The 16,861-nt window shown below is 34.7% G+C and overlaps 1 protein-coding gene across 9 annotated transcripts in view; it reads right to left on the reverse strand.

Moving 5' to 3' along the window:
* ZNF385D (zinc finger protein 385D) overlaps window positions 1-16,861 on the reverse strand; it is a 447,042-nt gene that overhangs the window by 83,333 nt on the left and 346,848 nt on the right. For all 9 annotated transcript variants that reach the window (XM_066991889.1, XM_048076084.2, XM_066991890.1 and 6 more), the window contains one exon: window positions 11,833-11,943. In XM_066991889.1, the coding sequence (XP_066847990.1) occupies window positions 11,833-11,943 (111 nt within the window). Of the gene's footprint in view, window positions 1-11,832; window positions 11,944-16,861 lie in introns of those variants that run through there.

Genomic DNA, 16,861 nt, shown 5'->3' on the forward strand with positions numbered 1-16,861 from the left:
CAGGATACCACTTTGAAAGAATAACTTCTATACTAGTGATGAAATTTTGTATTTGGCAAATAGGGTATTCAAACAGACAGAGCATAAGGAATGAGCCTGTTTGAGAGATTATTTGATTTGCGATTTAGTGTTTTAATCACCAGTTTAAGAGCAAACAAAATAAAGCATCTAAGCAAGTATGCCATAGTTCTTCCTTTCCTTTCCTTTCCTTTCCTTTCCTTTCCTTTCCTTTCCTTTCCTTTCCTTTCCTTTCCTTTCCTTTCCTTTCCTTTCCTTTCCTTTCCTTTCCTTTCCTTTCCTTTCCTTTCCTTTCCTTTCCTTTTTCCTTTCCTTTCCTTTCCTTTCCTTTCCTTTCCTTAATTACTGTATATATCCTTCGCCTATTAAATTATGACATTTGGACATGTTTTGTATCACTGTGTAGATTGAGGTGAGAGATAATAATGCTGAAGCGTCTGCATCTAATGAAAACATAACACCTTCTATTTGTTGGCATGGTTCACTGCAAAAAAGCAATATATCACTGTCCAGAAAATGGCCAGAAGGAATAGGAAAATGAGCTACTGCTAATTAAACCTTTTATGTAAAAACATGATTGCTAATCAAATCTGTATTACTCCATACTCTCATGCTCTACATTCTTTTTCATTTACACTTCATCCTGTAGCCCCTGAAGTATCAGGTTTACAGGTTTCTTATATATTGTTCTTTTTAAAAAGATGCTAAAAATGAAAAAGGAACTGTAGGAGGAAAATGAATGGTGCAATTAAACTACATCTGGTTATTCTGATAGCTAACTAAAAGTCATATTTAAGTTATTAAAAAAACTTATTTACTCAAGATGAACTTTCATCATACTTGTGACAACTCAGTTACAGTTTTATTATAAGGAAGAAAATATGTTTGGCTTTAGATACATAGAATGCACTTATTGACAGAAGTGCTTTATTTAGTAACAATCACAATAATACAAGCCATATTTCCTTTAAAGAAAGGAAAGATGTCTTTAATTTTTAATGATTCCATTGCTGTGAAATCTGTTACACAAACAATTTAAATAAATTGAATTCTAAAGATAAATATTACCTTAGCTAAGTATCAGATTAAAAGCGAACAAAATTGCTTTTGCAAAAATACTGGGCTAACATATGTTATGTTCCTCCTAGTGAAGTACCCCATAATTGTTCAGATTTTAATTTATATAGTGATAATTATAGTAATATTTGTCCAATGAAGTGAAAAGTTACAACATAAGATGTTATTTGAAACAGAAAAGCATTCTTCTTAAAATCATGTAGGGAAAGATCAACTGAACTTGCTATTTTTGTCAAGAAATAGTAAAATCAAAGCAAGCACTGACAATTGCAACAAGATTCTAAATGTAAATTAAAATACTTCAGACAAAAAGCTTGAAGGCAAGTGATTCTCCCAGCGAGGGATGATTTTCACTTGTCTCCAGGTGTAACATTATGTGCACTGATGGGCTGATCAACAGAACAGAACTTCTTCCCAGCTGTAATCAGGAGTGATTGATGGTTGGGACAAAAAAAGTTGATTATCATGACAAGTCCACTGATGCAGAGAAAATAGGCTATGCTGGGGAAAGGATAAAACCTGTTTAGGGACTACCTTCTAAAATCTCCTTTATAAAGAAGAAAAAGAAACATTGAAGCCCATACAAAAGGAGCTAATACATGAATTTAGTAAATTTGCTATGCATCTGTACCTATAGTTCTACCATGACACAATGAGACCTATATAAACCCCTAACAGAGTAAATCCTTTCATTTTTAAAAACATAGTTTTAAATCAACCAATCAGAAAACTACATATACTGAAGCAACTATATGCTCTACCAGTAAAGCATTGCTTCAGTTTGAATATATGTTTTGAATTCATAATCAGGCTTTTAAAGGCCATGGGGAAGTTCAGTGTAAGTGCCATATTGGATTCTTTCCTGAAAAGAAGTCAGTCTCCTTTGGCCATTTTAAACTTTTAAAGGCTTCATTTTCAATTGAGATCAAAAAAATGCATGAGTGAGGGAAATACACCCTCAAAGGTATAGTTCAAATATGTGCTTGCCTTTTTTTTTTTTTTTTTGATATATATTCCAATATAAAGTTTTTTAAAGCAGATACTGGGTTGCACTTCCACTCCTTCAGAGGATCAGACTCCCAGCTGTTAGCTGTGATGTGACTGAGTGCATGGAATAACAATCTCCCCAGAGACTGTAAAAGACATGCAAGGAGTGATAAAAGAAACAAGGAGCTGAAAAAGTCAGGCCTGGAGGTTCTGAAGTGGAATTTGTTTACATCAGGGACAGTTACATTTAATAGTAATTCTCACAAAATTAAATATTATTTTTGCCACAAGAGCTGCCTGCACAGATACAGAAAGAAGACTATATCACAGGTATCCCAGGAAGTGCAATTCTACTGACCATAAATTAAAAAAAAAAAAAGTCTCCAGAGTTAGTGTAAGATTATTTGAAAAGGTTTTACAGCTGTTAGAAGAGAGTATAACCAGCAAAAGCCAAGGGAAGAAAAAAAAAAAAAACTATATTTAATGTGTTTTCAGAAAGAATTAGTAATTACATCAGTTAACTCGTTTTGATAAAGATTTATCCACATCACACAAAACTGCAAATTTTCTCCCTATGTGCTCTTTCTGTAGACCAAACTTTCACATAAAGCCTTGCCTGTTCCTTTTTTCTTGTATCCTTACCAGTGCCTAATAAAGTAAGTACAGTCTAGCCAAAAGGAATCGCTGACAGGTGACAGAGAACAGCCAATATTTTGCCATTTTTATTTTTAAATTTATCTGCACCTATTATTAATAATCCAGAATCTCAGATGCTCAGCTAGATATATATTTATTATTATTTTTATAAATCTATAAGCAAAAAGTTAGAAAAGGCCAAACAAAGGTGGGTGAAGATGACACAGAAAAGAGTTTGCAATTTATGTTTCCTTCTTGGTGATGACTCGCTTATCGAAAGTGGTTTCTGCAAGAGTTCCCATCACAGTTGTTCATAAATTTCAGTTGCGTATTATATTTGACTGATTTACTTCACATTTGGGCTGAGGAAGGTGACAGGAAAAAATACCTCAAATATAAATAAGTGTATGGGAATAAGCGATAAAGCAGAGGTTTCTCTCCTTGCAGTTGGAGTGGCAGCCTTTTCTATGAATGGATCATGTGAGAGAATCAGAACAAACATGAAGAACACTTGCCCCTTTTATATGTTTGTCTGTCTGTACTAATTTCCTCCTAATTCCATTAGGTAAGTAATGGTATTTTTCAATGTGCATTTGAATAATACTAAGCTTTATCTTTGTTTCTACAGTTCCTGCCAAAGACACCTAAGAAACAACAGCTGCCCACTATCTTCCCAATGTTAGTATTTGCATCTCATTCCCATAATGCTCCCCCCACCCTTCACCAGATACAAAATCTTTCTGACACCAGTATAGCCCAAAGAATGTAGATACAGGACCCAATTCATTAAAACCACTGGAGATATATATGACTTTTGTCTGCAAGTCATCTTACTAACTGACAGAGAATCTACATAGCACTCCTAACATTAAAGTCATATTTTGGAAAATCTAGGACCCATCATACAATTTAGACCAGCTTCTTTTTTTTTTTTCTTTTTTTTTTTTCCTCAATTTCATGTTTCCCGATGCACTCCTAACATTAAAGTCATATTTTGGAAAATCTAGGACCCATCATACAATTTAGACCAGCTTCTTTTTTTTTTTTTTTTCCTCAATTTCATGTTTCCCGATACATTCTTATATCTCAATTTAATAATTTCTGAGAGAAGGAAAACTTTCTGACAGTAACAAGCATTTTAGACTTTCCCTCTTAAGTACTCTCACCTCTGCCTTTCTCTCTTCTTTCTGCTGCTCTTTGTAGTTCTAAGATCATCTAAACCCAAGCATAAGTTAGAAGTTGGCTCCAACTGGCAAATATTGCAACCATTCACTTTGGTGCCAGAAGCAGAAACCTTTTAAACCAATTTGTTTCCATGTTCCACAGTCAGAACACTGGTCATTAATCTTCTGCAAATTATTAACAGGACTATAAAAGAGAGCCGTTACCTATTCACAGATCATTACTAGCAAATTCAAGTAATTTTCAAGAGATGTCAAACCTTCTGCACAACTGATTTCTTTTATCAAAAAAAGTGAGTGCTTTGAAAATGAAATAACCAGGTAGGATGAGCAGAGAGTTGACAAAAATGAATAAAAAAATAGTATAAAGCAATTGTTTTGTAGCATCTTTAAGTCCTAACACAGCAACAGCTGCTGATCAACTGACAGTTTTAATCTCTCCAGGATCATGTTTCTACAATGACTGACGTTCAGCTGGCATAGATATTGAACATTCTCCACAGCCTGTGCTTGTGAAGGGAGCTGTGAGCATTAGACATTGCTTTCTCCTGAATTTAGAGATTCCCTTTTCAACAGCTACTGCTAAATGTGGCTTAAGAGTGAATTTTGGATGGAAAGCATATTTTGCAGTATGAATACAGTGGACACAAAGTGACTCCATCTGTTCTTATCAACAACAGACTGAGTAATCAGCTTACATTCAGAGCAAGATGTTTTAAAGATCAGTAACTTAAAACTTTCTTTCCCTAATATCTTCTTGCCCCAGGCAATGCTTCTGTGAGCCTGATACCACTGGTCTGGTCCATGTTCTGCAGCAGTACAGAGATTTCTTACATGGAACAGATTGCTTTCATTACAAAAGAGAAGATAGGTACCAGGAATAGTGAAGAGTTGGTTACTGAACATCACCCAAACTGGTTCATATGCTTGATTGTCAATCAAGGTAATTATATATATCCTTAGGATATCAGTCACAGGACTCAGTTCAACACCTCCAGAAGTACTCAGAAGCTAAACAGCAAGGTGCTGTATTAAATATGTATAATTTATGCTTCTATGTTATACAGGTGCATAATAGTACTGTATAGAAGGTAAAAACAGCAAAAGGAATTTATTTATATTTTTATTAAGCATTTTAGAATTGTTTCAAGAAACTATAGGTTTTCATAATATTCATAATAATTCAAAAATCATAAATATTGCTCAGCAGACTATTGTGGGTTTCTTACTTCATAAATTGTTAGTTAGTTCCTACATGAAAAAAAAAAAGGTTCCTCTGAATATACAATGAGCAAAATAACATTGTGTTGTTCAGAAATTTGTAATGTATGCAGGGTAAAAGCAAAATATTCTATTTTATTTGATTAGATTTTTTGAATACCAAAAATATCTTGAATATTTTTAGCAATTTTTGGATTTCCATAGTGTATTGACAAAAATTCTAGATATTCAGAATTCTCTGAACTACTAGCTACTTTTTCCAGTGAATACTATAAACCAGCATCTCTGGAAATGCGTCTATCTATGAGTATATTTCCACTCTGACTCACATTCTGATCTTAAATGATCAATGTGCATGTGCAATTCCACAACCGAAATCAGTATTTGTTCCTCCTAACACTGACCTTCACAGTACAGAAAAGATTGTACATTATTAGAAAGAAATATCATACACACATGCACATGTGCATGCACACAGACATAAATATATATACACACACATGCACACGCATAAGGGGATGAGCGTATTTTTTTTTTGTTTGTTTGTGTTTGTTTTTTATAATATACTCATACACATACATAAATAAAAGTTATGGAGTTATCCATATAAGGAGTTAATTCTGGAATATTTGTTCTCAGTGAGGTACAAGTGCTGCAATTAGTGCTATACCCTCACAGGGTAACAGTAACTTGAAACAGATGCTGAGTATCTCTAAGTGTTTGTGCAAGAAAATCTTAAAGAACTGGGCTGATGACTTCAAAGAAGGGGGGTATATTGGTTTGGAACAACCAGAAATAAAATGGCCCCAAGAAAATAAATAAATGCACTTGAAAGCTGGTAATAAATGATAATGGCAAGAAGCAACTTTAAGAAAGCTGTGTCTTACAATTCAAGCAGAAATTGTTGTTTTTATACCAAATTGTTGATTTTATACCAAAGCAGGGTTCTAAATCTACAGGTTAAGTTATAATCTAAATTTTAATCTAATTCAAAATCAGAGGTACAATTAAAACCTGCAAAGAATGAGAACATGTGGTTATAGCCACACACACACAACAGTGATTGAGGCGAATAGTACACGTGGTTTTAAATACCTTTTAAGAGTATTTCTGAAAGTTGAAAAATAACAGTTTTCAAACCAGGAAGGTGAAATGCTAAATAACTTTTAGTTAGTTGTATCAGCCTTTCCTAGTTCTCAAAGAACAAACTTTGAAAGTTTCTCTCCCCTTGGAGAGGCCCAGAACAGGTGTGACCACTGCTTGGCACAGATAAGAAATGAAATCTCTGTTAACTCCTTCAAACCACAGAAACAGTTTTGCAGTTAAAGTGCAAGGCCATCTAATCTCTCTCTCAACTGTGGGATAGCATTGAGCACTCCTTGCCATCCTCAGAACTCGGTGTCAAACTTTTTAAGATTGTTAACTGACAGGGAGCCCATATCCAACCCTATGTTCTTCGTTTCAGAATTTCACAAACTTTGTAACTGGAATTATTTCACTAAATATTCTGATTAAAACAAACAATCAAAGAAGCAAATTAAGCTGAATATTCTTCTACTGAACCCAAGGAACACAAAGGTCAGTTGGTCTCTGTGCTTTTAATAATCTGCTTTAATATATTCCAAACCTGCTATATTTTCATTGTCTTCTTCACTTTATACAATCCTTTCTACTTTCCCCAGCCAAGTGATATTTTTTCACGTCTTGTCGTACTTGTTGATGTATTCTAAATTTTGCAATTAATTATGTTTTTTTGAAGTGTGATGACCACTGCTGTAAATGATTCTTTATCTGAGGCATTGCCAATTTTAAATACTGTGGAATATTTACCTGTCTACTGATCTATGTAATTTTTTTCCCAGTTAGCCCTTGACAACATACACTCAGTAAGTCTTTTTTACTCATTAAGCCAGACATTTCTCATTTTACTGCTTGCTCATTTATTTTTTCCAGCCTAAATAAAATAATTTGTGCTTGTATTTACTGCATTCATTGGAATTCTAAATTATTTTCTCCAAATCAGGATTATCATTTTGGACTACAGTCCTGAACTTGCCACCTTCTATCAGGTACCTGCATCTTGGTATCATTAAGAAACTTAGTATGCGTACTCTCTATTCATTCAGACACATCATTAATGAAAATTTAGAGTAGCAGCAGGTGTGGAAAAGACTCCTGCAGATCCTGACTTGTACCATTCTTTTGTTTTGACAGGAAACTACCAACAACTATTCTCAGTATAGTTTTTCAATCTGTTGTGCAACCAACTTTTTACAATTTTACCTGGACCATACTTCCCTACTTACTTTATAAGGCTGTCACATAGATCTTTATCAATGCTTATTAAAGCCAAAAGATATCACATCTACTTATTCCCCATTATTCATTAGATCAATTACCCTGTCAAAGGAGAAAATTAGATTGGTTTGACAGGATTTATTCTTAACAAATGGATACGAGTCCTCTGGTTCTGCTTCTCCATGAAAGTGAGAACCATAGTAAAATACTATGGATCTATATTGCATCTTCATTCTCCAAAGCATTCAGTTTTTTTGTTTGTTTGTTTATTTTATACTGAAACAGCACCTTTTGAATCCTGACAACCTCATATCGCTGAACTGCTTATCAGTTCATAAGTACCTTTGCTTTAGAGGGCTGGAGAAAATCAAGGCAAAAAACACAACAAATAAGGACTCCAGGATGAGCATCCAGCTCATGATTTTCAGAACATTACTACTGTTGCTATTTAAGACAAGCAATTATTTATGGCTAGCATATTTGGAAATACGTTTACAGTGTATCATAATGGAATTCACGTCCTGTGAGTACATCAAAACATTGCCCCACCTTTCTCTAAAGGCAAGGTGAACTCAAGTATCTGTTTAACACAAGACAGAAAAGTAAGAGAGAGACCTTTTGCAAGAATCAACCTGGTTAGCAGACACTGTTACACCTTAGATCAAATGGTGAAATTAGATACGCAGGCAAAACAAGATCAAATAATCAACACAGGTTATCAAAAAATGAGGAAAACTTAGTAAAGTTTTTTTTTTTTTTTTTTTCTCCTTGAATTCATGGGGTTTCTTTGTTGTTTTTTTTTTTTAGTGAGTTCTCATGTTAGCATAGTATTTTCTCCAACACCTACCTGTAGGGTAGGCACATGAGTTGTCCTACTCAGGTTAGCTGGAATTCATTTTGCAAGGTGCTTCTAGCAGATGTTTAATGTTTACTATAAAGCATATATTTAACAGATCTAAACTGGTTCAATAACACCCAGCAGCTGGCAAAATCTAAAGGGCAACTCACACACTTTTGCCCTGTATTGGGTGCACAGTGTAAAGGCAAATGTTATAAAGAGATCTCCCTCAATGGAAAAAAAAAAAAATGTGCACTGCTTGAAACAGATTCCACTGAACCTACCTCTGTTATTCTAATGTTTTTGTTTGTTTGTTTGTTTTTCTTCTCAGCATGGACAGGCTTTGCTTATTTGCTCATTCCTCCCTTCCCTTGTATGAGAAGATTTATTTTAAAAAGAAATACTGAACACACAGCTGTCATGAAGATTTATAGATAACTCCTTTAGAAAGAAGCTAAATGATTTTAGACTATTGTAGTGCCTTTTCTCATTTTTCTTTGAAATGTAATTTTGATACCATGTAGACAGAAAAAAGCTCTTCTGCACTGAAAGAAGTCTGTATCAAAGGGGATAAAATTCTGTATTCTCTACAAAAATGAAAAATCTCACAGACCAGTTTTATTGTAAACATTTTCATAATACTGTCGTGCAGTAGGTAAATGGAATTTCTATTCATTATTCTCTGATAAAACCTATCTCCAGCATCTAAAAATAAAGATGCATTAGTAGTACCGCCACAAAGCCTTAGGTTTCTGAACAGGAAAGCTATTTATTGTTCGTATGGTTTTAAATCATGTTCAACAAAATATGATGAAAATGAAAGGTAGGTATATTCAGTAAATGAAAACCTTTTCATAATAATAGGAAAAAAATTACAGTGTGTATTGGTATTTAAATAGTTGGGTTACCAAAAGTCGATTTATTTATTTATTTTAGAGCAACCTTTTCTTTAAGCCTCAAAATTAAATCTGCACATTTTTGCTACAAAAACCAGTGGACATTCAGAATTACCCAAGCAACCAAGGAACTTAGCTCTGCCTATTCCACTCACATTGCAGAAAAGCATTTCTAAAACTCCAGCAGAACTCTAATTGTTATTTCTTGAAAAGCCTCAGCAGAGCACTTTGTGAATTTCATCAGTAATAACTATACACACTGAACGAGAAGAGAGCATCATAAAGACATCCACAAATCTCTTTTTGGTGTTAGAGAAAATGGGAAGAAATGTCTTCCCAAGTTAATCACTGGACAACATTTGAAATCCTAATCTCTCTATCTAGAAGAAACACTGGGGATGCTTTAAAATTTAGGTGAATATTAAAAGGAGAAAGCGAAAGATACTCAGTAAGGTCTTCCCATTGCATAAAGTTAACAGTACTATCTACTTTCAGAGAGAGGACCATTAGAACAAACTTCCACTGAACAGAGTTGGTGAATTGGAATTCAAGACTCTTGCACCTGAAGGTGTGAAAGGGCAATTAAATTTATGCTGCACAGCTTTTCTTCCAAGAGTTTCCTGTGAACAGCCTAAATTAATAGATTTCCACTGAAACCATTTTTTTGGATATCGTAGATGCCTCTGAAAATGGCCGCTGCCTCTTCCCCCTGTCTTCTTTGGAATCCTTTCTAAGAGCAGCAGAAGAGGAACAGAATGGGGGCATACCAGTCCTCTGAGTCAGAAGTATCAGTGTCCACTATTTTGTTTCCTTCCATTTAGATTTATTTATTTACTTATTTTATTTCAAACATTTTCTTCTGGAAAATACCCAGCTTCTGTCAGCTGGAAAATTTTTTGCCCCATGTATGAATCTGATTGTATGATTTGCATATATGCTAATGATTAAGTCAGCTTAATGACATATTCAACCTCACTTTTGCCTGGATCTTTTTGCAGACTAACAAATGGTGTTCCCTCTTTGTAAAGGAGATGCTTCACTTTGGTACATAACACTGTGGTGTTTGATGCCTCTTCTAGCTATATACAATGTATGATTCAGCATGACTTACTCTTTCTTAAGAAGAAGCTGAAAATTATGAGCAATGATCCAGGCTGCTCAGTCACAAGGACCTGCTGTGGCCCAGAAGTCTCCACTATCCCTTAAAAGTTCTGTTCATCAGAGTCCCACCGTGAATGGCTCAGTATTCACAGTCACAATTCTGGCATCTAGCTTCTAAACAGAAAATCCTATTTTGATTCTCTTATTTTTACCTGTGAGGATCATGACAGTTCCAGATATTGTATTATGATTTGCATCACTGTTTGAGAATGATGTCAATGCTATAAGAGAAAGGTGTGCATTCAGTCCATGAACTAGAAAACCCAGAGTTCTCAGTGAAGCTTAAGTATGTGATAGTCACTAGTGGGAAAATCATGACCGGGATCTTGTTAAAATTCTTGCTAAGCAATAAAAAGCTGAGGGGAATGAAGAAAGCTGCATTATTTTAATATCTACATGGCCAATCTATTACAGAAGACTTCAAGGCTCATTTTAAGTGTTTGACAAGTTTATGGCTTTGATACATGATTGATAAGCTAAAAATAGGTTGATTAAATGTTCATAAATAGCTGCCTACAAAGAAACAGCTGCACACAAGTTCTTTCACTTCTTCATATGACTAGCATGAGGAAGGAACCTTGTGGATGTTTTTGGGCTGAACTTCAATATACATTCAAACATTTTTGTTTTTATATAAGTAACTCCCATATGTAAATTAGCAAACAGGTAATAACTGAAGGACATTTGAAACGGGAAAACAAGCTGCCACCAGCAACGCCCATGTCATGAAACTCCCTGGGAAGACTAAAATAGTACTATATATTGTCTTCTGCTATGTCATATTTTGTCTTCACACACAAAGTTGCTGGAGAAGGAAATAAAGGAGTTGAATTCTGAGAGGCTTTTCTGTGATAGAAGAGGTATTCCTTGGCAAGGAGTACCACAGTACAGTTTCCTTGGGTAATTACAAGGGACGGGTCTCCTCTGTATATTAGAGAACATTTCCAGATCAGATTGCCCTATTTAATTGTTGGAGGAACGAGAGGATGCAGGGTAGGAGCCAATAGACAAAAATTACCTGCTTCTATTATTATTATTACTATTAAGATTGTACCGCCAAGATGGGAGTATTAAAATACAATTCTAACCAAAAAGGTATATTTTTGTAAGGGTAGAAAATGGAAGGTAAATCCACAAGGATGATAAACACATCTGAATAACATCTAACATTTACAGGAAGAAAAGAAAGGCAACTTTATCTGGGACTGACAGAAGAATTAGGACCCAGCAAATATTTCAGCCTTATTAGCAGTAATGGATCAATCTGTTTTCCTATTTTCACTCAGTGCAGCACAACTGAAGTTGATGAGCTTGCAGAGATATATCCGCAGGGAAAATCTGGCTTGATGTATAAACACTATCAAATAATTGTGTTTATTTGAAGCATCCTACAGCCTTTTCATCTGCTGAATCACAAACTGAAATCACAACGTTTCATTTAGGTTCAATTTATGCAAATCATGGCACATCCTAAAAGATAAATACATATTTCTAATCTGATACAAAATGATCAACTTACATCAGAATTAAATCTCAGCTGGCAAATGTTGCATGATATGATTTGCTTTCTTCGATGAGGAAGAGGAACCCCAAATGTATGATTTATTACAGCTTTTTGAATTGGGTCCATCTGTAAAAGAGAGAAGAAAAAGAAATATAAAAGCATTTGCTGTTTCACTGTATTTTATGTTTTCTATAGTTGCAAAACAGATAATACATCATTCCAAACCATACTCCACACTACAGAAAATTATTATTTTTCTTTGAAAATTAATATTTCTTCTTCATGCAGTTTTATGAAAAGGTAACACAGAAAGGAACAAAGAAAAGTGTCGTTAGCTATCTTGAAACACGTATCCTTAGTAGTATTCTACATGTACCAATCTCCCTTTAATGACAAAAGCTAAAAGCTGTGAACACTGAATAAATTTACCTATTAATTTATATTTTTTTATACCAAAGATAAGCTAGTACAATAAATGAAACAATAATATTTTATATAAAATTACTAACAAAGCAACCAATGAAAATGTGAAGGACTATTATATAAAAATAATTCCCAAATAACATACCATAGCTCAGTATTGTGAAAAAAATAATAATTTTCCAGGAACCAATAAATGATCTTTTTCAATAAAACACCTTCCACACAACCAATGAAAAATCCAAATCCTCCGAAGATTATTTTCACAGCCGTTTAGAAGAAACAATTTATTTTTCAATAAACCCTACTTAAGGATAAATTTTGACTCTGATGAAAAGCATTATTCTGAAAAAACCTCTACCAGAAAGTCGATCTGGCAGTATCCTGTTTAAAAAAAAAAAAAAAAAGTATTATTTGGGCAGAAAATTTGAATCAGCTTCCCCAAATCTTATCATTTTTACAAAAAGCATCTCACAGCTATTCCTAAAATCTAGCAACAGCTTTACAGCAAGTTGGTATGCCAACTTTAACCAATTCAAATATAGATTTTATCTTTTTAGTAATAAAATTCAAATTCACATAATTTGATGAAGCAAATACATCTAATTGTCTAACTGACAATAATCAGTATTCAGACAGAATACTTTATATGTGCTTTGAGAGCCAAACACCTTTTCTATGTTCATGTCCCTGTGATTTACTTTCTCGAGTCAGTTAGCAAAGGTTTATTTTATAAATAAAGAATCACAGCTTTTTCTCAAAGTAATCAATGATTCATGGAAGCTGTAATGGTAGGCAGCCATGGCATCTATTGCAGTGAATCTAAAACAGTTCACTACAGACCTGTTGCATCATCTGACATCTGTTCAGTGTAAGGTATGAAATAGGTCATGGGCTTAAACTAATTCTTGTTGAAAAGAAATTCAGATCAGGAGAGAAGGGGAGAAGGAGAGGAGGGAGGGAGGAACAAGCGAAACTGCAATGTTATAGAAAGGTTTAGAAGAAATGTTCAGTTTGAAAATCCTCTTCAATTCAATGCAAAAGTGAAATATCTCACCCGTTTGTAAAACCACCATCACAAATGAGCATAAGTCCCTAGAACTAGGGACGCCACTATAACAAAACCGAAAAACAACACTGATCACGGAAGTCAGAGAATATCAAGTTGACTCTTGATACTGCAGCATGCTGTGTAAGATAATATGAAGGCTTTAGCTGTGATCCAACCTTGTGCTTTGGACACTCATTTTACTCTGTAACCTAAGTTTTAAAAATACCAACATCTAAAGATACTATTGCACAGACCAGAAAGAAGAAAACTACATAGGCATAAACAGTAACAGAAGTTCTTACTTCAACTGCTCCATTCCTCAAGATGTGACTTTTTATGCCAGTAGAACCAGCATACCTTTACCTTGCTGTATGCTTTCAGCACTAAAGCAAAACCTGGTCTTAATCAACACTATTTTACAGCTGCTGAACTTTTAGGAAATTTAGCCTAAATTTTTAAGAAATTTATGTGCTGTTCCTCTCACCATTGCAGGTCTAAAATACTTATGGAAACCTCAAGCTTAGATATATGAATAAGTCAACACACAGTAGCAATATATTGTGCGTCCTTTGATCGAGTGTAACATCTGATCCAGAGACTCACCTTCTTAACCACAGTTTTGAGATGCTATTAATTTAGACTTTAGTGTAAACATGTTAAATTCTGACACATTCTCTCTCAAGTGCCATAAGGTAAGAAAGTTTAAACATCTGACCTATAATCTCATTACTCCCCCTGAGTGCTTTGGATGTGACACTGAGGCCCAGATAACTGAAGTAGACATTAACTTCCTAACTTCCTGATGAACTGATCAGCTCCAAGAAGACACATCAGTTCAGATTACCTAACAGATGATATACTAAAAGTTGACCTTACACTGTTGTAACATGCATCTATACTGTATAATTAAGCAATTCTCAAATGTGGCTTCTGACTGTAGTCTTGTATGCCTCACATGGTGATGTGTACCACAGTACTCTTTTAGATTATTGATCCTTTTTTATCACTAATTTTTTATCATGTTTTGGTAACAGATAATTAGGGCTTTGAATATAATAGGCCCCTATTTTTTTCTTGACATAGGTTTCCTTGAGCAGGTTTTAATTACTTGTCTTTCTACATCTTCCTTCCTTTTTCAGAACTGGTTCTTTCCTGTTATACTCCTTCCCTTGATGCATCAGTCCTTTGCTTCTGTATGAGAGAAAAGAGTGATATCCACCACAGATATTAAAGAACTATCTACTATAGCCCTTGTGTCTATTTAATGGAGGACGGCTTATGTCAACATGCCAGGGTTGCTAGCAAGCTACAGAAATGTCACTCTGTCATTTCAAATCAGAGTACCAACAGAACAGTGCCTTAAGTGTTATATGAAAGGCATTACCATGTCTCATAAGCTGGAACAAATAAATTTTTAGTTGGATTTATTTATGTTCACAGTAAGAATTCTAGTTCCAAACAGGACTGGACTTCTGGTGGAACAGATTCTCACATATTGAGAACAAGTCAAATAACTCTCAGAATTGGAAGAAAAAAGAAAAACAAACAAACAAAGAACACGAATGTGTGGGGTAGTTGATGTGTTTTGTTAGGCATTGGAATGGGCTGCCCAGGGAGGTGGTTGAGTCACCATCCCTGGAGGTCTTTAAAAGACGTTTAGATGTAGCCCTTAATGATATGGTATAGTGGAGGACTTAGTGTTAGGGCAGAGGTTGGACTAGATGATCTTGGAGGTCTCTTCCAACCTAGACGATTCTGTGATTCTGTATTTAATTTTATTTTCCTCTTATGGAAAAATGTGAAGTTTCTTTCTTAATTGCTCCAGAGATTTTCTCCTGTTTATCTGCTGATACAGAAATCTGTCTGCACATTTCCTTTTCTCTTTCTAAAGATGCAGACTTGTAGATATACAGCTACATGATCTTACTGTGAACTTGGATGATTTATGTTTGTGGCTCTATATGAAGAAGTGTTCTGGATAGACTTCAAGTTGATTAAGAAAAGCTGCTTCAAAGTAAGAATCCTTGCTCTGACAACTGCTCTTTGATACTGTAAAGCAGAATTAAACTTCAAAACAGAACAGATTCTAATAAAGTTGTGGCTGAATATTGGAGTGGTATTTGAATGTTATTTTTTTCATAGAGATTTCATCTGTGTAATACTCCCAATCCATAAATTTCAAATAACCATCCAAAATCACCAGATAATCTTCCAAAAGTTTTATGCAGGGAATTTGAGAGAGGTAACGTGATAGCATGATAAGTACTAAGATCTCACAGATGTTGGAAGACAGAGGGGAGTCCAGCTGAGAGTCAGAGGAACAAAGAGAAGCAGCTGATTGCAAAGAAAATAGAAGGCAAGGATTGCAGGGAAATATAAAGAGGGAAATAACATTATGTAGCTGAGATAATCATTGAGTGCTGAGATACTTAAGAGAATCTCCAAGTTCTTCCATGTTCACTGAATGTTATTAAGTACATGTATAGATTGTATTTCAACTTATGTAAATGGTATTTGCTTTCAAAATAAAAGTTATCATGATAAACTTTGATAAAATCTGCTTTTTACTTGTTACTAGTGCTCTATTGCTGCATTTGTATTTCTTAGATGTAACTGATTTACTTCACTCCCATTGATAGTGAAGGAGAGAGAGGCTTACAATTCACATAAAAGATTATGATTCAGCTGACAAAGCTGTGCAGAAGAACAAGGTTTGCAAGATGTCCCTTTACTTCCTCTTACCAACTTATTTGCATTGCAATTTATCACACAGAGGATGTGATGTTCTGTGTTTGATGTGTTCACTGTGCTTAGCTTTGCTATTACCCAGTACTAGGTATCTCTTACTATGTAGCACAAGCTGTGTCAAACTTTTCATTGGTGATGGTCGGGGGAAAAGACATTGTTCAAGGTTCTCTGCAAACCACAAAGTAACTGTTAGCTTGAGCAATGACTGTGATTCTAATGAGGGTTTCGTATTTCATTCAGCCGATTTTTGTTTTCATTATATAAAATATACAGCAGTAATAGTCTTTTTTTTTTTAATTATTCAAGCTGAAATTTGTAGCAACATTATAATGTTTACTTTCATTGATCAAATACTGTAATCCCTTCCCAAGATCTTCAGTTTAAGCCTACCATATTTCAGCAAAATCCAGTCTTATACTGGGGGGCATGGCAGAACTTGGCCTCTTGTTCCATTTTCTTAGCTTTGACCTTACTACTTCCATTTGGTTTAGCTTGCTTGCTTCAAATTCAACCTTTAAGCCCAATGACCTAAACCCCATTCTTTGTTCTTGTGCTTACCATAGAGCATATTGGAGGCTGCAGTTAAAAGCTTTGTTGTACAAAGCTTTCTGGATGAAACATTTACCACAAAATCACCAAGAACTTGACCCAGGAGATCCCATGTTATCCTTCCTGCCTGTGCAACTTTTCCAGATTCAGCTATCCTTGAAGGTCTTCTGTAGCCAAGTCTCCCTTTCACTAAATTCCATTAAATATCTGCAGAAGGTAGAACTCGGGGTAGTAAATTTTACCTACAGAGACATTTGACCTTTTGGAAATATAAAT

The sequence above is a fragment of the Anser cygnoides genome, chromosome 2, assembly GCF_040182565.1.
Source record: "Anser cygnoides isolate HZ-2024a breed goose chromosome 2, Taihu_goose_T2T_genome, whole genome shotgun sequence".
Lineage (NCBI taxonomy): Eukaryota > Metazoa > Chordata > Aves > Anseriformes > Anatidae > Anser > Anser cygnoides.